General features: G+C 47.4%; 1 protein-coding gene across 7 annotated transcripts in view; it reads left to right on the top strand.

Annotated features, from left to right (window-relative positions):
* The window catches only part of SCLY (selenocysteine lyase), a 32,210-nt gene extending 11,092 nt beyond the window's left edge, over positions 1 to 21,118 (top strand). For 6 of the 7 annotated variants that reach the window (XM_059167561.1, XM_059167560.1, XM_059167559.1 and 3 more), the window contains 9 exons: positions 1,526 to 1,706; positions 8,074 to 8,201; positions 8,792 to 8,956; positions 9,870 to 9,976; positions 15,271 to 15,307; positions 16,761 to 16,844; positions 17,370 to 17,472; positions 18,666 to 18,741; positions 20,040 to 21,118. In XM_059167561.1, coding sequence (XP_059023544.1) covers positions 1,526 to 1,706; positions 8,074 to 8,201; positions 8,792 to 8,956; positions 9,870 to 9,976; positions 15,271 to 15,307; positions 16,761 to 16,844; positions 17,370 to 17,472; positions 18,666 to 18,741; positions 20,040 to 20,193 — 1,035 coding nt within the window. In that variant the 3' untranslated portion in view covers positions 20,194 to 21,118. The remainder of the gene's footprint in view (positions 1 to 1,525; positions 1,707 to 8,073; positions 8,202 to 8,791; positions 8,957 to 9,869; positions 9,977 to 15,270; positions 15,308 to 16,760; positions 16,845 to 17,369; positions 17,473 to 18,665; positions 18,742 to 20,039) is intronic. The other variant, XM_059167565.1, reaches the window with a different exon arrangement.
* Positions 21,119 to 21,275: the final 157 nt, after the last annotated feature.

Here is a 21,275-nt window from a genome sequence, read left to right as displayed (position 1 = left end):
TGGGGACTCTCCAGCCGTGGGAGCCCCCAGGGAACCTGTCTTCTGGATAGAATGGCTATATGGGGCAGCAGTGTTTCCCACAAGGATGTGCCCCGGGACCTCTCCGGAAGCTGCCACTGGGTGGAGGAACCCATCTGAGTTGTGGGTCCCTGACCATCTCCTCCCTGTTACTTGATCCCACATGGCACCCATCAGTGAGCCACAGCATGGGCTGCCTTTGTGCCCCCCCCCTCCAGCTGGATACTGTCTTAAGTCCTCTGCATGCAGAATAGCAGCACGTGGGCCCTTCAGCCCAGTGCAGGCTCTGTCCCCCTCATTGTGGGAGACCCCCAAATGCTCCAAGGGATTGGATCTTTACCGAGAAAAAGTTCGTTCAGTTCTACTCATGCCAAGGTCCAAAAGAGACAAAATAAATAGTACTGTTTACAGGTGTTTGCTTAGGAAGTCAGAATATCCAGAAAAGCAGGGGAATGATTACTGTACGTATCAGTGTGGGAGACAGCTCCGAGGGGGTGGAGAGGGGACAGTGACTGCGGGGACGCCCGGTTACTTCTGTGTGGGGCAGTGTCCACTGTCTTGATCAGGTAACAGTCTTCCAGTCTTCACTGCCTCATTTCTCTGTTAAACTTAGGTTTATATTTTATACACTTTCCTGTATATATGTTATAATTTAAACTAAGAGAAAAATTTTTGTTTTGTTTTGTTTTGTTTTTAAAGTCTTCTCCTACCCTGTACCCTTATGTTATCCACTCTGGCTTAGGAAACCAATATTGTTAGCTTCTTGGTGTCTTCCAGAGAGTCTCTGCATTAAAAGCAAATAACTATGTAGACTTATATATTCTAATCTCCTTCCCTGTGTACCCTTTCCAGGATATTTTTCATATATGAGCAAATGCGTGTATATTTCCCCCTTTATATACAAATTGGGTAGAATACTGTATATAATGTCTGCTGCCTTTTTTTGTATTATTATTTAGGAAATATATTTCTATTTGAGATCTTTGGATCTCTACACATAAAGCTTTTCCTTGATATTTATTCCTTGGTATCCATTGGGCACTTACAAATCCCTTTATTGGTGGACACTGAAGGGCTTTCCAAGGTTGAGTTATTACAAACAGTGCTATACCTAATAAGGACCTTTCTGTACCTCATTTTGCTTCTGTGCAAGTGATAGGATCAAGTCCAAGACACAGACATACTGGGTCAGAGGGCTTATTTGACAGATACACCAAATGGCCCTTCATATGCTAGATTATACTCCCATCAACAGTGGGTACCTGCTTTTTCAATTTATAAAATTGAAAAATTCATAACATTGCTTAATAAGACAGGCATTAATTGACTGGCAATGAATTCTGACCTTTTTGGAAGGTTTTGTCATTGGCCATTCAGAAGCTGTATGACTTTGAGACCATTTTCCCTTTTTTAAACATTAGCCATGAGGAAAATGAAGGCCAAGAAAGTGTTGCCGTGGCTCTCCCCTTAGCCCAGGTCTCGTAAATGCTCTTTCTGCTCTCTGCAGTCCAACAACTTAGTAATCCATTCCATGGTGAAACATTTCCACCAAACCCGCCCCTCTGCGGGGAGCCCGGCCGATCTGTGCAGCCCGCTGGACGGGGCCGCGCCCCATCTTATCACCTGCACCGTGGAACACGACTCCATCCGCCTGCCCCTGGAGCACCTGCTCAAAGAACGAGCGGCCGGTGAGTGACCAGCTCCACCTACCACCATACACTGATTCCAGGACCCGGTGAATCATTTACCCTCCACTCGCAGCCTCCCTGGAGGTCAGCAGGTGCAAGGGTTACACAGCCTGTCTGGACACGGGAGCCGGGAATGCTGCCAGAGTGTCCCCTAGGGAAGAAATGGGTCATCACATGGAGCTCTAGTCTAGTCTAGATCTAGCAACTGAATGATACTTAAGATTCTTGTGTATAATGAATATATACATGTGAAATAATAAGCCTATAAATGCTAAACGGTGCTTTTCACTTGGATTTTAAGGATTAAATCTTGGCTTCCACTTCCTCAGGTAAGAAGGACAAGGGTCAGATAGACATCAGCAGCAGGGGTGGACATCAGTGTCAGGGGGCGAACACCAGAATAAATGTGCTCTTGCTGGACGACTTCAGCTCTGCATAAGAGGGGGTTCTCGCCAGTGGGCCCGGAGGCAGACAGCCCACAGGCAGCCTGAGGGGTCGGCCGAGCTTGGTGGGCAAGAGCAGCGGCTCTGACATTTCACTTTTCCCATGTGAGGAAGCCTCGAGACACCGGACACAGACCATGGCCCAAGATAGCTGAGGTGAATGCTTTCCTAGAAGTAAAGTGACTTTCCCCTCAGCTTTTCTGATCTGCCTGGAAACCTAAAAGTGAATCGAGAGAAAGTACTTATATAACCCAGATTAAAGCACCATAGTGCTCCATTTGACTGTGAAGCCTTTCTGTGGGTTTTCCTGTTCGACTACTATAGGAGTTTTTCTCTTTCCGGTCTTACCTAGATGCACTACATTAACAATAAAAACAGAGAGAGATCGAGTCTGATATTCTTATTTCAGCTCTTGTTCCTTTTAATCCCTGTTGCCTTTTTATCCCCCTTTCTTTCTTTTCCGAACTTACAGGGAAGAGCAACGAATCATTCTTACTTGCTGTTGCATTTAACCTCCTGCTCAAATTACACAGATTTTGGGGCCCCTGGGTGGCCCAATCGGTTGAACAGCTGCCTTCAGCTCCCAGGGTCTTGGGGATTGAGTCCCGCATGGGGCTCCCTGCTCACTGAGGATTCTGCTTCTCCCTCTCTCATTTAGTGGTTCTTAGTGAATTCACCTACTTGTGTAACCATCATCATAATGAGTTACAGAACTTTTCATGACCCCCCAAAACTTTGTGCCCACCCACTGTAATTCTGCATTTGCCTCCATTTACCCCCAGGCAACCACTAATCCATGTCCATCTCTAAAGATTGCCCTATTTCATAGGACTTTCGTGAGAATGGAATCAGAGAACAAGTGGTCTTTTTGACAAATTTCTTTCAATTAGCATGTTTTCAGGGTTCATTCATGGTGGAGCATGTATGAGTACTTAGTTTCTTTTTATGGGTTTATAATATTCCATTTTATGTGAATTCCAGTCTCTATAAATAATACATTATTTACCCATTCATCAGTGGATGAACCTTTGATGATCATTTGGCATGATAACTAATGCCATTATGAACCTTTGTGTACCAGTTCTTGTGTGGATGTATGTTTTCATTTCTCTTGAACTTACACCCAGGAGAGGCACAGCTGGGTCACAGACTAACTCTGTGTTTAACCTTTTAATGAATGTTTGCAAAGTGTCAAGTGAGTGAAAGTTAAGTACTTTGGTCCTTTAAGGTGTTCTCATAAAGATAGTGGACTAGGAAGATCCTAGGATCACCTCGTCCCATGGATCCACCTAGATAACGTCCCCATCAGTGTAGATACCCCCCAAAGTGACCTGAAGACTGGCAGAACAAATTCTCCACAGCTAAACATAGAGAAGAGGCTATGTCAAAGAGGATAGAAAGGTGAAGACATGGTTGGAAGCCAGATGGACCCATGGAACTGCATGGTGGGGAGGGACAGCATGGGCTCAGTGAGGAGAGAGGAGTAGACCCCATCCAGGCACCCCAGGTGTGAAGAACCTTCCCTGGGAAAATGGATCTCCATAACACTGGCTTTGAAAATTAGAGGGGCCTCACTTCATGAGTTCTTACAATCAGTGGGGCTTAACACCTAGAACTATAAAAATCAACAGGCTTGGCTCTGGAAGAGCTGGGAGACCCAAGAGGAAACTGAGGCCCCGCCCTTACAGAGATAGTAGAGCTAACAACCCCCTGGAGATACAGCATAGAAACAGCAGTTTGGTCAACTCCTTGGGTGTATGGGAAGGAGATTTATTTACTAATCTCAGAGTGTGTGCTGGAGGGGTGGTGTCTTTTGGGAGACTTCTCCAAGAACAAAGGAGCTGGTGGGAGCCATTTCTTTCCTCCATCCCCCAGCTTAGATACATGGACACTTGTGGGAACCAGTGTAGTATAACACTCTCCACCTAGCTTGCTAACAGTGTACCCCACCCCCACACTCTTCTGTGGACCTACATCCTCCATCCTGGCCTGGGTAGTTTTCCTGGGCAGCAGCAGTTCCCTTCCTGCAGGGGACTGGTGCAGACCTTTCTGGCACTGCATGTCCCACCGCCATGTTTTCCTGCAGACCCATGCATTAACAACACAGGGACCAAACCCTGTCTACAACAGGCAAAGACAGCCATTGCAGACAGTTGGGACTGAAGGCAAATGCTACAATAGCAGGGTGCACATAGGAGACACCTCTGAAGCTCTAGGTTCTAATGAATAGGGAACACTGCATAGGAGAGCACTATAGGACCTGTCCTTCATAAGGCCACTAATTTCAAGAGCAGGAGACATAGCTGACTTTCCTGACACACAGAAATGGAGAAACAGAGAAAGTTAGACAAAATCAGGAGACAGAAGAATCTGTCCCAAAGGAAAGAATGGGACACAAACACAGCAAGAGAGCTAAATCAAATGGAGATAAATCATATGCCTGATAGAGAATTTAATGTAATGGTCATTAGGTATTCACTGGACTTGAGAAGAAAGTGGAGGACTTCAGTGAAACCCTCAATAAAGAGAAAACATTAAAAAGAACCAAGAGGAGATGAAAAACTCAGTAACTTAAAAATACACTAGAGGGGATAAATAGCAGACTAGAGGAAGTAGAAGAATGGGTCAGTGACCTGGAGGACAAACTGAACATAAGCGAGAGAAAAGAATAATATAAAATGAACATAGATTAAGGGAACTCAGCAACACCATCAGGAGTAATGACATTGGCATTGTAGGGAATCCCAGAAGAACAAGAGAGAGAAAAGGGGACAGAAAATGTACTTGAAGAAATAATAGCTAAAAACTTCCCAATCTGGGAGAGGAAACAGAAATCCAGATCCAGGAGACAGACAGCTCCCACCAAATCAACGTAAGTAGGTCCACACCAAGATACATAGCGTTTAAAATGACAAAAAAGTAGTGATAAAGAGATAATTGTAAAAGCAACAAGATGAAACAGTTACATACCAGGGAAACCCAATCAGGCTGTGAGCTGATTTTTCTGCAGAAATTTTGCAGGCCAGAAGAGAGTGGCATGATACCTTCAAAGTGCTGAAAGAAAAAATCCTGCAGCCAAACAAACTCTATCCAGCAAGTCTATCATTCAGAATAAAAAGAGAGATAGGGTTTCACAGACAAACAAAAGTTAAAAGAATTCACTAGCACCTAACCAGCCCTATAAGAAATTTTAAAGGGGAGGAGACTGAGACTCTCTTTGTAGAAAAGAAAAACCATAAATACGAATAAGAAAAGTAGGAAGCACAAAAGCAGTAAATTAAGTATATATATAAAAACCAGTCAAAGGATTCATAAAATAAAAGGATGTAAAGTATGATGCCACAGACCTAGAATGTGTGGGGGAGAGGAGGGAAAATTTAGTGATTTAAGAATGAGTTCAACCATCAACTTATTACAAACTGCTATTATGCATAAGATGTTATATTTAAACCTAATTATAACCACAAATCAAAAACCATTAGTAGGTATGCAAAAAATAAACAGTACTAAAAGTCCTAGCCACAGCAATCAGACAAAAAAAAAAAAAGAAAGAAAGAAAGAAAAGTCATCTAAGTTGGTAAGGAAGAAGTAAAATTTTCACTGTTTGCAGTCGACATGATACTCTATATAGAGAACACTAACAACTCTACCAAAAAACTACTAGAACTGATGAACAAATTCAGTAAAGTCGTGGAATACAAAATACAGAATCCCATAGCATTTCTATATACTAATAATGAAGCAGCAGGAGGAAAAATGAAGAAAACAGTCTCATTTACAATCGCACCAAAAATGGTAAGATACCGGGCGCCTGGGTGGCTCAGTGGGTTAAGCCGCTGCCTTCGGCTCAGGTCATGATCTCAGGGTCCTGGGATCGAGTCCTGCATCGGGCTCTCTGCTCAGCAGGGAGCCTGCTTCCTCCTCTCTCTCTCTCTCTGCCTGCATCTCTGCCTACTTGTGATCTCTCTCTCTGTCAAATAAATAAATAAATAAAATCTTTAAAAAAAAAAATGGTAAGATACCTAGGAATAAACCTGACTAAAGAGGTAAAAGACCTGTACTCTGAAAACTAAAGTTGATGAAAGAAATTGAAAATGACACAAATGGAAAGGCAGTCCATGCTCATGAATTGGGAAAACAAATTTGTTAAAATGTCCGTACTTCCCAAAGCAATCTACAGATTTAATGCAATCTCTATCAAAATACCAATAGCATTTTTCACAGAACTAAAAAAGACAATCCTAAAATTTGTATGGAACCGCAAAAGACCCCAAATAGCCAAAGGAATCCTGAAAAAGAAGAACAAAACCAGAGGTAACACAATCCCAGATTTCAAGATACACTACAAAGTTGAAATAATCAAAACAGTATGGTACTGGCACAAAAATACACACATAGATTTATGGAACAGAATAGAAACCCCAGAAATAAACCCACAACTGTATGGTCAATTAATCTTCAATAAAGCAGGAAAGAATATGCAATGGGAAAAAGACAGTCTCTTCAACAAATGGTGTTGGGGAAACTGGACAGCTACATGCAAAAGAATGACACTGGTCCACTTTCTTACACCCTATACAAAAATAAACTCAAAATGGATTAAAGACCTAAATGTGAGACTCAAACATACAAATCCTAGAAGAGAGAGCAGTCAGTAATTTCTTTGACATTGGCATAGCAGCTTCTTTCAAGATAGCCTCTTTAGGCAAGAAAAACAAAAGCAAAAATAAACTGTTGGGACTACACCAAAATAAAAAGCTTTTGCACAGCAAAGGAAACAATCAACAAAACGAAAAGACAACCTACTGAACAGAAGGAGGTATTTGCAAATGATATCTGATAAAATGTTAATATCCAAAATATACAAAGAACTCATACAATTCAACACCAAAAAAACCCCAAATAATCCAATTAAAACAATGAACAAACATTTTTCTAAAAAGGACATCCAGATGGCCAACAGACAGATGAAAATATACTTAATGTCACTCATCATCAGGGAAATGCAAATCAAAACTACAATGATATATCACCTCACATCTGTCAGAATAGCTAATATCAAAGACACAAGAAACAAGGTTGGCAAGAATGTGGAGCAAAAAGAAAACTTGTGTATTGTTGGTGGGATGCAGCCACTGTGGAAAACAGTATGGAGGTTCCTTAAAAAATTAGAAGTAGAATTATCATATGATCCAGTGATCACACTACTGGGTATTTACCCAAAGAATATGAAAACACTAATTTGAAAAAAGATATATGCACCCCTATGTTTATTGCAGCATTGTTTACAATAGCAAAGATATGGAAGCACCCCAAGTCTCCACTGATAGATGGAAGAAGATGTGGTGTATATAATGGACTATTACTCAGCCATAAAAAAAGAAGGAAATCTTGCCATTTGCAACAACATAGATAGATCTAGACGTATAGTAGTAAGTGAAATAAGTCAGAGAAAGACAAATACTTTATAGTTTCATTCATATGTGAAATTTAATTAAGAAAACAAGCAAATTTAAAAAGAGACAAACCCAAAAATCAGACTTAAATATAAAGAACACAGTGATGGTTACCAGAGGGCATGTGGGTGGAGGGATGGGGGAAATAGGTGATGGGGATTAGGAGTCCATTTACCATAAAGAGCAGTGAGTAATGGATAGATGTGTTGAATCACTATATTGTAGACCCAGAACTAATATAACACTGTATGTCAATTATACTGGAATTAAATTAAAAAAAAAAATTTAAATAGATGCTCTCGTGAACTAAAAGTGTATTACCTCCTTGTGGGCCCTTATCATTTCCTGAACTTTTACAATAAATTACTTTTAAAATGTGGAGAATGCTTTTCTTAGGCTGTATCTAAATGAACTTCCCAAACAGGTTGTTTTATAAGATTAACCTTGGTTTATGTGTTTTTCCCTCAGCGGTCACCTTTGTGCCAGTGTCCAAGGTGAATGGTCAGGTGGAGGTTGAGGACATCCTGGCAGCTGTCTGCCCCGCCACGTGCCTTGTGACTATCATGCTGGCCAATAACGAGACGGGTGTTATCATGGTGAGTTGGTTATCTTTCCCCCCGCTCCCCAAAGATCAGGGAGCCTGACATGGTACTCAATCCCAGGACCCCAGGATCATGACCTGAGCCGAAAACAGACACTTAACCAACTGAGCCACCCCAGGTGCCCTGAGTTAGTTATCCTTCTAAGAAAATCTAGAGAGGAGGGAAAAAAAAGTCTAGTAGGAATGAAGGGGGCTCAGGCTCTACTTTATATTCTCATGCATCTCTCCCAAGGCCTCTTCTTTTTCTTCTTCTTCTTTATCTTCGTTGTCTTCATTGTCTTTGTCCTCTTCATCTTTGTCATCTTCGTCTTTGTCATTGTCTTCATCTTCTTTCTTCATCCTTCTTCCTTCCTCCTTCATTGTTCCTCCTGCCTCCTTCCTCCTTCCTTCCTCCTTCCTTCCTCCTTCCTTCCTCCTTCCTTCCTCCTTCCTTCCTCCTCCCTTCCTTTCCTTTCTTTTCCTCCCTCCTTCCTCCTCCTCTTCCCTCTTCTTCCTCCTCTCCTCATTAATGACTCCTGATTTCTTTCATTCAGCTTTCATGAAATCAAAGCAACATACTCAACTCTTTATTTTTCCCTACTTCAGCCCATCTCTGAAATCAGTCAGCGAATTAAAGCCCTGAACCAAAAGCGGGCAACTTCCGGGCTGCCTGTCATTCTGCTACACACAGACGCGGCACAGGCCCTGGGGAAACGGCGCGTGGATGTGGAGGACCTGGGCGTGGACTTCCTGACCATCGTGGGGCACAAGGTGCATCCGCAGAGGCCTCCTTCCCTCCATGACCTCAAGGCCCACCTTAGAGCAGAATCACAGCACCAGCAATCATCCATTTGTTGTCCAGTGCTCTCAGGGGACAAAGTGACGAAACTTGCAGCTCCCACCCTCACGAGCGTCAGGAGGAGAGACCAGCAGTAACCCAACCTGGGATAAGAGGGGGGTGGCCAGGCAGAGCTGTGGAGGGGTGTGGAGGCCTCAGGTGAGACAGGAGACAGGTGACTTCAGCCAGATACTGAGCATTCTCTGCATTGGGCAGAGAGTGCCTGTAGATTCCTCATCAGCCAACTCATAGGCCCCACCCCCAGGACGGAAGATGAGAGACTCAAGATGTTGCTTTCTCTAACTTGATTTAAAGTGCAACTTCTGAATGCAAAGGTTTGGTTCTAGCAGCTCTTATCTTCAAGGTGGTAGTGAAAACAGTAAACAAGAGTGAAGACCCTTCTGAGACTTTGCTCATCTTTTTGGCAGCTGACTAGGACCTGAAATATTTTTAGTCCTCCATATTGAGGCATGGTGCTCAGCTAGTTTCCGAAGGAGTTTGTGTGCTGACCTGATACTATGGCACTTAATGATTTTTGCAGTGTCAGTTTGAAAACATGGAGTCCTACCCAGGAAAAACCTCGACAGTCTCAACTTCCAGCCCATCTCCTTTTACAAATTCTGTTCTGTGATGTGCAGTCAACCCTCTCAGGCTAGGAACAAGAGTCCAGGCTCTGCCCTGCACCCCCAAAGTTTGTGACTCTGACATGTCTGGAGTGGTGATGGGTAGCACAGCTACCGGGAAAGACACTGAGTCTTTCTCTGTGTGCTTCTAAGCACTCAGAGTGCATAAAAGTGGGAACTCAGAAGGTTCTTGTTGAATAAATGGCTGATTTTTTCCTTTCAGTTCTACGGTCCCAGGATTGGAGCACTTTATGTCCGAGGGCTTGGTGAACTTACACCTCTGTACCCTATGCTGTTTGGAGGTGGACAAGAACGGAATTTCAGGCCAGGGTAAGATAGAAGGTTAATGAAGTCTCTGACCTACCAGCCCAACTGTTGGCTTGGAGGGCGGTAGCTTTTCCTTGTCTCTTCGAAGAACTGTAATGGCACTTTCTACATCACTGCTGAGTCCGAATTTTCTCCATTGATGGGTTCTGCACATTTACAGATCTTTAGTCTCTGTTGGGATGATTCAAAGCTGGAGGCCTCCTGGCCAAGATGTGCTGCTGTTCTTATGATGATGGGATGAGCAGAGTTGCACAGAAGCACCTAGCTTCCTTTCTGACAGCTCCTGTGTCCCTGTGATATAAGCTGACATTGTACCCAGGGAATGAGGTGGTGCCAGGGCCACACCTTTTATCAGACATTCCAACAAGGAGAAACAGGAACAACATGGTAGTGGGTTCCCTGGGTGTTCATTCACCTCTTTTATCCCTGACTTGAGGTCAAGCCCCATGTTGGGCTCTGAGCTCAGTGGGGAGTCTGCTTGAGTTCTCTCTCTCCCTGTCCCTTTGCCCCTCCCCTACTGACAGGCACTCCCTAAATAAATAAATAAATCTTAATTAAAAAAAAAAGATTACTCTGAAGTCAATAAGCTTTCACCTGAAAAACTTAGAAAAAGTAGAGCAAAATACTCCAAAGCAAACATAAGGAAATACTAGAGAACAGAAATTAGTGAAATTGAAAACAAGAATAATTTTTTAAATATTGTATTTCTTTTAGTGAGAGAGAATGAGAACAGTGGGAGGGGCAGAGGATGCGATTCTCTGCTTAGTGCAGAGTCTTTTGGAAGGCTTGATCCCATGACCCTGTGATCATAACCCAAGCCAAAATCAAAAGTCAGGAGCTGAACCAATTGAGTCACCCAGACACCCTGAACACAAAAATAATATTTAAAAAATAATTGAAATGAAGAAATAGCCTTTTAGAAATATTGAGAAAACTGACAAATCCCTCACTATATTGTACACTTAAAACTAACATAACAATGTATGTTAAGTATACTGGAATGAAAAGAAAAACTTAATAATAATTTTTAAAAACCTGATAAACATCTAGTAAGACTGACAAAAAAAGGAAGGAAGAAATATATTGCCAATATCAAACTTGACAATTCAGATAAAGTGGAATACTTCTTCAAAAAACAAATTACCACAACTCAGGGGCACTTGGGTGGCTCAGTGGGTTAAAGGTCATGGTCTCAGGGTCTTGGGATCGAGCCCCGCATCGGGCTCTCTGCTCAGCAAGTAGCCTGCTTTCCTTCCTCTCTCTCTGCCTGCCTCTCTGCCTACTTGTGATCTCTCTCTGTCAAATAAATAAATAAAATTTAAAAAAAATTACCACAACTCACCTAATAACAACTCACCTTGATCATTTTTTTTAAAAGATTTTATTTATTTATTTGACAGAGAGAGATCACAAGTAGGCAGAGAGGCAGGCAGAGAGAGAGGAGGAAGCAGGCTCCCTGCTGAGCAGAGAGCCCAATTCGGGACTTGATCCCAGGACCCTGGGATCATGACCTGAGCCGAAGGCAGAGGCTTTAACTCACTGAGCCACCCAGGCGCCCCGACGCTTGATCATTTAAATCGCTTTATAATTATTAGGAAAAGGAAATTAACTTTGTAATTTTAAAACTCCCCAAAAAGAAATCTCTAGGTCCAGATAATTTCACAGGAAAATCCTGCCAAACATTTAAAGAATTAACACCATTTCTATGCAGTCTCTTCCAGAAAAAATAGGAGGAGGAAACATTTCCTTGGTTCATTTTATCAATTTATACTAAAACCAGATAAAGATGGTACAAAAAAATAAAACTATGAACCACATATCTCTCATGAATTTAGAATCAGAAGTCTTTAACAAAATATTAGCAAGTGGAATTCAGCAATATATAAAAAATAATATATGCATCATGATGGAGTTTATTTCAAGGATGCAAGGCTGTTTCAGTATTTCAAAATCAATCAATGTAATGTAGCATAGTAAAGAAGAAAAATTGGGGTGCCTGGGTGGCTCCATCGGTTAAGCATCTGATCCTTGATCTCAGCTCAGGTCTTGATCTCAGAATTGTGAGTTCAGGCCCCATGCGAGGCTCCACACTGGGCATAAAGCCTACTTAAAAAAAAAAGAAGAAAAATAACATAATTTAATACAGAAAAAGCATTAATAAGATTTAACATTCATTCATTAAAAACCCTCACAGTATGACGAGAGGGGAACTTCAGCTTGGAAAGAGCATTTACAAAAAAATCCTACAGTCAATATCACACTCAACAGTAAAGGCCTGAATGTTCTACTGCTATGACCAGGAGCAAGACAAGGATGTCCAAATGTCCATTCTCCCTTCTTTTTCAGCAGGGCTAGGAGTTCTAGTCAGTGCAGAAGTCAAGAAAAGGAAATATAAGGAATACAGTTTGGAAAGGAAGAGGTAAAACTGCCCCTTTTTATAGTTCACATGATGGTCTCTGTCCCAAGGAATAGATAAGAAAACTCCTAGGACTGATAAGTGAATTCAGCAAGATCACAGGTTATAAGAGAAACATACAAAAATTGATTGTATTTCTGCATACTGGTAATGAACATCTGAACAACAAAATTAAAAATACAGTACAATTGATAATCACTCAGAAATATTAAGATAGAGGACTTGTAAGCTGACAACTACTAATGTGGCTAAAAGAAAGCAAAGATCGAAATACATGGAGAGACATACTATGTTCATGGGTCAAAAGACTCAATATTGTAAAGGTCAGTTCTCCCCAAATTGATAAATCAGTTGAGCCCAATATCTGTCAAAGCCCAGCAAACAGACCAGTGGAACAGAATAGATACAACCAGAAATATACCCACATGATTTTCTGACAAAGATATAAAAGTAATTTGGTGGAGAAAAGATACTCTTAACAGATGGCACTGGAGCAATTAGACATCCTTAGGCAGAAGATGATCCTCAACCCAAGTCTCACACCTTGTAAAATATTAACTCAGGATACATGTGAACTTAAATGTGAAGGAAAAAACTTTAAACTTTTAGGGGAGGAAAAAAACCCAGGAAAACATCCTCAGGCTCTAGGCCTCAGCAAAGAGATCTCAGACTTGATACCAAAAATGTCCATAAAAGGGAAAATTGGTACTTGAACTTCATCAAAATTTAAACCTTTCACCCTGCAAGATAATTTAAGAGGAGACAAGCTATGCACTAGAATATATCCTCAAGGGACTAGTATCTAGAATACATAAGGGAAACTCTCAAAATTCAACAGCCAACACCCCCAAACAATTCAGTCACATAACGGGCAAAAGATAGTCACAGACATTTCACCAAAGAGGATAGACATATAGCAAATAAGCATGTGAGAAGACCTCGAACATTTTTAGCTGTTAGGGAAATGCAAATTAAAACCACAGTGAGACATCACACCTACCACAATGGCTAAAACAAAAACCAGAGACAACACAGAGTGCATTGATGACACAGATGTTTCACTCAAACGTGGCCGATGGGAATGGCCATGGGACAGCAGCTCTGGAAGACAGCTTGGCATTTTCTCTTAAAACTAGATATGCACCCACCATCCCATCTAGGAATTTCACTCCTGGACACTTAGAGACATGCAGACTTGCGTTCACACAAGAGCCTGCGCACAAGTGTGTCTAGCAGCTTTATTGGCAATGGCTGCCAACTGCAAGGAGCCCAGATGTCCTTTAATGAGACTTAACAGGCTGTGGCACAGTTTGCGTGGACACTGCTCAGTAATGGAAAGGGATTAGCTGCTAATGCACACGATAGCCTGGAAGGAATGTCCACAGAATGATGCAGAGTGGAACAAGCCTGTCCCCCAAAATGATAACTCGGGTTCCATCTATACGACATTCTTGAAATGATGGAATTAGAGATGGAGAACAGATTAGCAGTTGCACGTGGCTAAGGAAGGTGTGGGGCCGAAGGCAAGCAGGTCTGGGTATAAAAGGCTGACAGGAGGGACCTTTGAGGTGGTGGAAATGTTCTGTATCTCATCTGTATCCTGATTGTGCTCTTGTACTACAGTGTTACTGGGGAGAAGCTGAGTAATGGGTACACAGGATGTCTCTGTATTATTTCTTTTAATCACATATGAATATATGTGATATATGTGACTAATATAATCACATATATTAATGAAAATTAATTAAAAAAGGAAGAAGTAGTAGTAGAACACCATGTGTTCAGGAAGCCCTAATAGGGTGGCTCAGTGTGTGGACTGGGAGTGGGAAGCAGGGTTTGCAGGACTCCAGATGGAGGCAGAGGTGGCTGACGGAATGCTTGGGGGGAGGGAGGATGGGACAGGTGCCGGGTTCTACACAGGGTCCCCTCTCTTCCACCTGGGCAGCCCCTCCAGGCATTCACAAGGCAGAGACCTTGAGAGATGCTCTTGGTCTGGCCATGCTATCCTGCAGATGAGGGGTGTGAAACCCAGAGAGGGGACGGCATTAAGACTCCATGTATAGGACAAGCTCAGACATCTGGATTCTCCACGCAGAGCTCCTTGCTCTTCCCCAGACCACCCCAGGTGCCAGAACCTGTCTCCAGGAACAGAACTGACCAATGAACTTGTCAAAGGGAGATCAGCAGGATCACGTTACCTGTAATGCCCTGTGTTCCTGTTTTCTTATCTTGTTATCTGCTGGTCAGTGAGCAGCAGCCAGCTCCAAAGGTTTAAGCAAACTTCAGCCCAAACTGAAAATTCAGAAAATTATGACGTTAGCGATTTATTTTGTTTTTCTTGAAAATAGAGTGAAGAGTTGTGTTTTCAGCTTGTTAGGTCAAGAGTGTGAGCCTCCGGTCTGAAGGGGTCCCGCAGCCCCTTCCTGCACATGCACAGTGTTTAGGAACCCACGAGTCATCCCACGTGACAGTCAAGAGCGCAACTGATTGGCCAGCTGATGGGAACAGCGTGGAACTGGGCTCTCTGACCCCTGCGGGGTTTGACAGGGGGGCCCTGGCTCTGCAGCTGGAGGAGGGGTTACTCCTGCACAGGAGAAGGGTCCAGACAGAATCATCCCTGAGGACACCCAGGGATTGTCCCAGGGTTGCCCCAGGTGGGCCATGGCAATGGCAATGGTGCTTAGCATCAAAGGAAGCTTAGCATCAGAGGGTTGGGAGGCTGCTGCCGCCACGGAGGCGAGCATGTGGCCTGTGCCTGGGAAAGGTGCAGGTGTGATTCTGGTTCTAGCTGAACTCATGACTTTAACAGACCAGACTCCATCCTGGGACACTGGTTCATTGCTCTGCGTGGAAATAGGACTGACTCCCTTGTCTCTTGCAGGACAGAGAATACACCGATGATTGCCGGCCTTGGGAAGGTAAGCCTCGGTGAGCCAGCGCTTTGTCTCGGGTTTGGGAGAACGGGAGTCTTCCCCAGGCCCAGTCGCCTTTACTCCCACTTGCCCGCCCGGCGCACAGGGCTCCCGACCCTTGACATGGGGTAGGGGGCAGGTTCCCCCACAGGGCAGTTCTGTGGTACCAGCCAGGCGTCCCACTCTTGAACTCAATTCTGACACTGGCTACCTGGAGACGGTGTCAGAGCCCACAGGTCAGAGCTCAGGTCCATGCACTGGCCTGCGCAGACCCCCTCAGACTCCAGGCCTAAGTCCCAGGTTTCACTATGTGCCTCACTCTGGCTAGTTTCTCCTCTGCCCTGGTCAGGCATTGGCCTCCTCACCTGCCAGGGGCCTCCCAGCACCGTCCCGGCCTCCTGTCCACAGCTGCTCCCTTGTGGCACTCACCCTGTCCTGCAGCTCCACCAGCCTGTGCTCAGGGCTTTGAACTTGGCATCTCAGGGCCGGTCCTGACCTTTCTTCTGAGAGACGAAGGTCCCCGCCTGCTTATTGGACATTCCCTCCGGGCCCGTGGGTGTGTGTGTGTCTCCTCCTTGTTTCCCTTCCCTCCCCATCCTGCCTCCTGCCATCCTGGACCTCACTGTGGAAGTCTAGGCAGTGCCTCAGTCCCACCTGGTCCTTGGCTCCCTCACTGATGAGCAGGCAGTCTGTCTGGGACAATCTGTCCTGTCTCCACAAGATGTCAAGATCTGTGTCTTCTGTGTCTCTGTGGCCACTGACTCTAGACCCGGTCGTCCCCATCTGCAATCTGGACGCCTGCCGTGGTCCCTTCCACTCTGCACAACATCCAGAATGATCATTACATGTGCAAGTCAGGGCATCTCGCCTCTTTCTTAAACCCACGTGCATCTGTGCTGCTGCACTTAGTGCCTGACCCCACCTGTTGTGGGGTGCCGGGGTCCTGTCCCCCTTGGTCACTCCATCCCAGGAGTGCACTTGCCTGTTCCTTCACCATGGCCATGAGCACCCTAGCTCATGCACAGTCAGCTTCATGCCCGCCCTGCGTGACCCGTGCACCCGCCAGAGCGCTCTCCTCATTCGGTATGAGGCTGTTCCCTCTTCCCTTCCGCCCTTGGTCTCTGGGTTGGTTGTGACTTGAGAACTGGGAGTGCTTTTTGCTATCACGGGCAGTTATCTCTGGTGCCTGGAGGTAGCTGGAAGCACCTGGTAAAGTAAATTCCTGCTGAACAAGGGAAGATAACCCTTCTCAGGCTCCTATCAAGCACCCCCCCCCCAATCTCCTGGCTGCACTCAGTAAATACCAACTGTCCCCGATGTTCCAGGAAGAGAGCAGTTGAGGAAATGTCACTTCTCTATCATCAGGAAATCTCACCTCTGCGCTGGAAGGCTGTTTTATACTCCTTGCTTTATGACAGTTGAACATGCTGTCTCACCTTGCCGCCGTCCCTGTCCCCAGGCCGCTGAGCTGGTGACCAGGCACTGCGAGGCTTATGAGGCCCACATGAGAGATGTTCGAGACTACCTGGAGGAGCGGCTGGTGGTGAGCCTGGGGCCCGTGAGAGTGGGGCAGCCTGAAGTCTGGGGGTCCCATGCTTCCTCCGGCGAGCTGAGGGTCCGGGTTGGTACCGCCCCAGGCAGCAGGCAGGATAAGGATGGGGGTTGTTTGGATCTTGGTCTGGGGACCCTGGGGACAGTCAGGGTAGAGGCTAGAGGACAGAAGCCTGAGTCAGGAGAGCCCCCCCCGCAGGGCCTCCAAGGTGGGCTCTGGACAAGTGGCTAATCTTCAAAGAGGCATGTTAGGAATACACTGGAGCTTGGTTTTTCGGTGGTTGTATGGTGGAGGGTCACACGTATTTGGAATTTTTTCTCCTATTAATTTTGCTTTCTAGGGGGTCCCTGTAATTATTATAGGTAGATGCTTATGGATGAACTAATTAATTTATGTGTCAAGGTTGCGAATTTGTTTTCCAGAAAAGGCTCAAGCTCAGACATTAGTTGGGGGTGGGAAGTGGGGAGGCTGGTGTGCGCTTTGAAACTATCTTTGAAGTCTTCATTGCCTTTTCAGGCTGAATTTGATAAGCAGAGAATCCATCTAAACAGCCAATTTCCAGGGACTGAGCGACTCCCCAACACATGCAACTTTTCCATCCGGGGACCCCAGCTTCAAGGTGACAAGGGTCTCCTGGTCCCCGTGTACGGTGGTGGTAGCAGAGCAGCCCCCTAGGGTGGGTATCCCCAGAAGGCGCACTGATCTGGCCATTTCCTGCTCTCCCTGCCCGGGCTCTTCTTCACGTGGGTGCGGGGGAGCTTGCCGTTGTGCCCTGCCCTCGTGGGCACTGAAGCAGAGAGGGATGATGAGACTAAATTCTGGGCTCCTTCATCCATTTCCGTCAGCAAGTTTGACAGAACGTGATGAGGACCAGGGAGAGGAGAGGCAGTTAACTTTAAAATCTGGCTCAGAGTCAGGATGATGTGCACACCTGTGGGGCTCTCAGTTCCCACGCTAACTGCCTCCTGGCTGGAGACCAGCAGGATCGCTGGAATCCAGAAGACAAAACACGGCTCACCCAGGGCGCTGACCAGCCGTGTTCCACCAAGAGGAGATTCTGTGCCCTGAGCAAGAGGGAAGCACGTCCGCAGAGCACAGCGGTTTGGGGGAAGTTCCTAGGGGAGAGGGGGTTGCTCCCTCTGTCTCCCTGGATGGCGCGGGGAGCACTGTGTGTCTGCACCACAGACTGGCCCTGGGCAGGTGTCACTGTGCTGGGGGATGGGACCCTGCACTGGGAAGCTGCCTCGCTGCTGGCCACTGCTCCGGCTCTTCTTGCTGTGGGAAGAAGAGCACATCAAGTCCTCTTCCCTGTGTCTGTGGGGATAGATGTATTGTTTTCCGTGAGGCCCGTGTCCATTTAAATGAGACAGATTCTTTTAATTAGGCCAGTGGCTTTATTACTCTTATCTGTGCTTGTGAAAGTAGAGGGACATGCCTTCAGGCTTAACCAAAACAGCCCCCCAGTGTCTCCACCTCTAGAGAACACAGATGTTAAGTTTCAGCGTCATGGCCGGAACAACAAAGTAGGAAGTGAGGCAGCCGATGAGAGTTCTGGGGTCTTCTTCGGCCACGGACCGGAAATAACATGTTTGAGGCCAGATTTTAGGGTGGAATCGTGTCTGGGAGGAAGCATCTTGTCTGGATTCTGCTGCACTGTTACCGGGGATGAGACGGCCTGGGCCCTGGGCCACCCCCCAACCCCAGGGGGCCCAAGGGAGGGCGTCTCCAAATTTGCAGCAGGGCAGAGGGGAGGCGGACAGGTAGGGCCCCGCTGGCACACTCTGTCCACAGCCACATGCCGTGTCTCCTCAGGGCGTGCAGTGCTGGCCCAGTGCAGGACGCTGCTGGCCAGCGTGGGGGCTGCATGCCACTCGGACAACGTGGACCGGTAAGTGCCCCGCGCCTGAGCCACAGTATCCAGTGCCTGTCTGTCAGACGGCCAGAGGAGGCTGCTGGGCCTGGGGCTTCCAAGGGGAGGAGGGAAGCTGCAGCCTCAGTGGGGGTCAGCTGGGAGGGGCTAGGCAGGCTGCAGGAGCTCCCTCTGTCCTGGGAAAGTGAGAGGCTCCGGGAGGGTTGTGACAGGCCAGGTTGGTTCCAGGTGGCCCTGCCTAGTGCAGGGCGATCCCAGGAGAGCAGCCCCATTGAGTGGCTGTGGCCAGGGCAGGAGGGGAGGATGTGAAGCCCGGGCACCCGAGACTGGCCTAACCCTGGTGGAGGAAGAGCGGGGCCACGGTTTTTCACTCACCATGAGCAGGGGGCCTGCAGAGCTGGGTGTGGTGCTGGGTGAGGCCGCCAGGACCCTAGAAGGAGCCAGGCCATGGTCAGCAGTGGGCTGTCCAGGAGTCTGGCTGGCATGGTGTGTGAGCCCCTCAGGCCAGGGGGCTCCCAGGGTCCGAGGGCTGGGCTGATGACCAGGCCCAGTCGTGGCTCAGAGGTCTGTCAGGGAGGGCTGCACGAGGGTGGGGGAGGCCAGGAACCGGCAGGCAGCAGCCTGAGTGGCCAAGTGGCTGTCAGGGGCAGTGAGGCGGGGCGAGTGTGGACTGCAGGAGGGCGCTCACAGAATGCTCCCCCAGCCCTCCAGAAGATCTGTGTGGCCCGTTTCCCAGACAGGGTTGCTGAGGCGGGTGTAGTCTGTGGTCTTATCAGCCACAAGGTGAAGGGGAGGGTACAAGGGGCAGGAGGAGGGGCTGGGGCATAGCTGGGTGGGGGCAGGTGTCTGATGTGGCCCCTGTGAGGGTGGGAGTAGGGGTGCCCCCTGGAATAGGAATGAGACCACCCACCCAGGGGAGGGCAGGGGGCCAGGAGCTGTGGGCCCTGTCCCTTCTCTCCCCTGCTCTGCAGGGGCCTCTGGCCCGGACCCTCAGGAACCACAGCGATTAAAGTCCCTGCTCCCACCTAGCCCTGTGCTCAGGGAGGGGGGCATTTGTGTGGATGGCTTTCAGGAGCTCTGTAATGTGACAGAGACCTTGGCTGCGCTGCTTCTGCCTGGGGCCTGTGTGTGTAGGCACCTTGGGTGCCCGCTGGCCCTTGATCTGCACACCTGCTAGGGTTGGCGGTGGTGGGGAGGGAGGGGAAGGGGGGGTGCCAGAGCTGCCAGGAACACTGGCGGTGCCCTCGGTTGTGCTTCCATCTCCTCTGAGACCCAGGGAGCACAGAGAGCTGACACAGGTTCTCACCACCCCCCAGGCCATCCCCAGTGCTGCTGAGCTGTGGTATTCCCTTCGACGTGGCCAGGAACGCGCTCCGGCTCAGCGTGGGCCGCAGCACCACCAGGGCGGAGGTGGACCTCGTCGTGCAGGACCTGAAACAGGCTGTGGCCCGGCTGGAGTACCAGGCCTAGTGCCAAGGACGCCCCCCATAGGAAGCCCTTCCAAGTGCTGGGCCAGGATGGCTCTCCTAATTTGTCCCAGTGTCTGACATGGTGTCAGGCAGTGGGTGCGCTCATTCCCCATCCCCGTCTCCCCGTTCCCTGTCCCACATCCCCGGATCAGCAGAGAGCCCGTCTGTCGGGCAGGCAGACCCAGCGGGCCGCACACACCTGTGTGGGACTGTCCCTGCTGCCCGGTGGCGCAGGTTGAAGCAGAAGCATCCCCTGTGGGGAGCTGGGAGTGCTACCCTCCTGGAAGGGAGCGTTTCCCCTGGAAGATAAAATCCTAGTATTGTAGACCATTGTCACTTGCTACCATGAACATAGGAAACCTGATTTTTGCTGCAGTCATGGCCTCCCCTGCCTGTTGGCGCTGAGGTCCGTCCACCCCTGGGCCCTCTGATCTCACTCCGCCCTTCCCAAGCCCTTCCTCCGCAGGGAGGCCACCAACGTCAGCCCCCTGCTCCGTATCCCCCAACTTGCCCACCCTCCCCGACCTCCTCACTCAGCCTGGTGGCCACCCAGAGCCCCCAAAGCCCCCAAGTCCCCCCTGCCTTTTTCCTGTGGTCATTCACTCAGTGTTCCAGCTCCGGTGTGGGACTTGGGAGGCAACCAGGGTTACGTGACCCCTGGTGGCTCCTGTGGTGGGAAATCTGCCCGTCCCCTGCTCCGCTCCATCATAATATTGTTCCCAGATGGGTTCTTCTGTCTTCACCAAGGCTCTGTGACATCCCGATGCACCTCAGAGGGTGTGACTCACAGAGACCCTTTGCATAGGATCGATTTCTTAGCCAAACATTTTTAACGTGTGGTTTTAAGGTGCCAAGAACTTCATGATGACTCTGAGGAAACCACTGTCAGAAATTCAGTGAACTAATAAAATATTCCAATGCTAGTATTAGATATTGACAGTCTCTCTATTGGGCGCTTCTCTGGGGCTCATTGGTGTGTCTGAGCTGGTGTGCGAGGGGCGCGTAGTGACCCCAGTTTATCGCTGGATGATCAGGCTTCAGCTGAAGAAATTTGCTTGAGACTGTGTCTCTGCAAGTCCCTAG

The sequence above is a fragment of the Mustela lutreola genome, chromosome 3, assembly GCF_030435805.1.
Source record: "Mustela lutreola isolate mMusLut2 chromosome 3, mMusLut2.pri, whole genome shotgun sequence".
Lineage (NCBI taxonomy): Eukaryota > Metazoa > Chordata > Mammalia > Carnivora > Mustelidae > Mustela > Mustela lutreola.
This window is presented reverse-complemented; position numbering and strand designations above follow the sequence as displayed.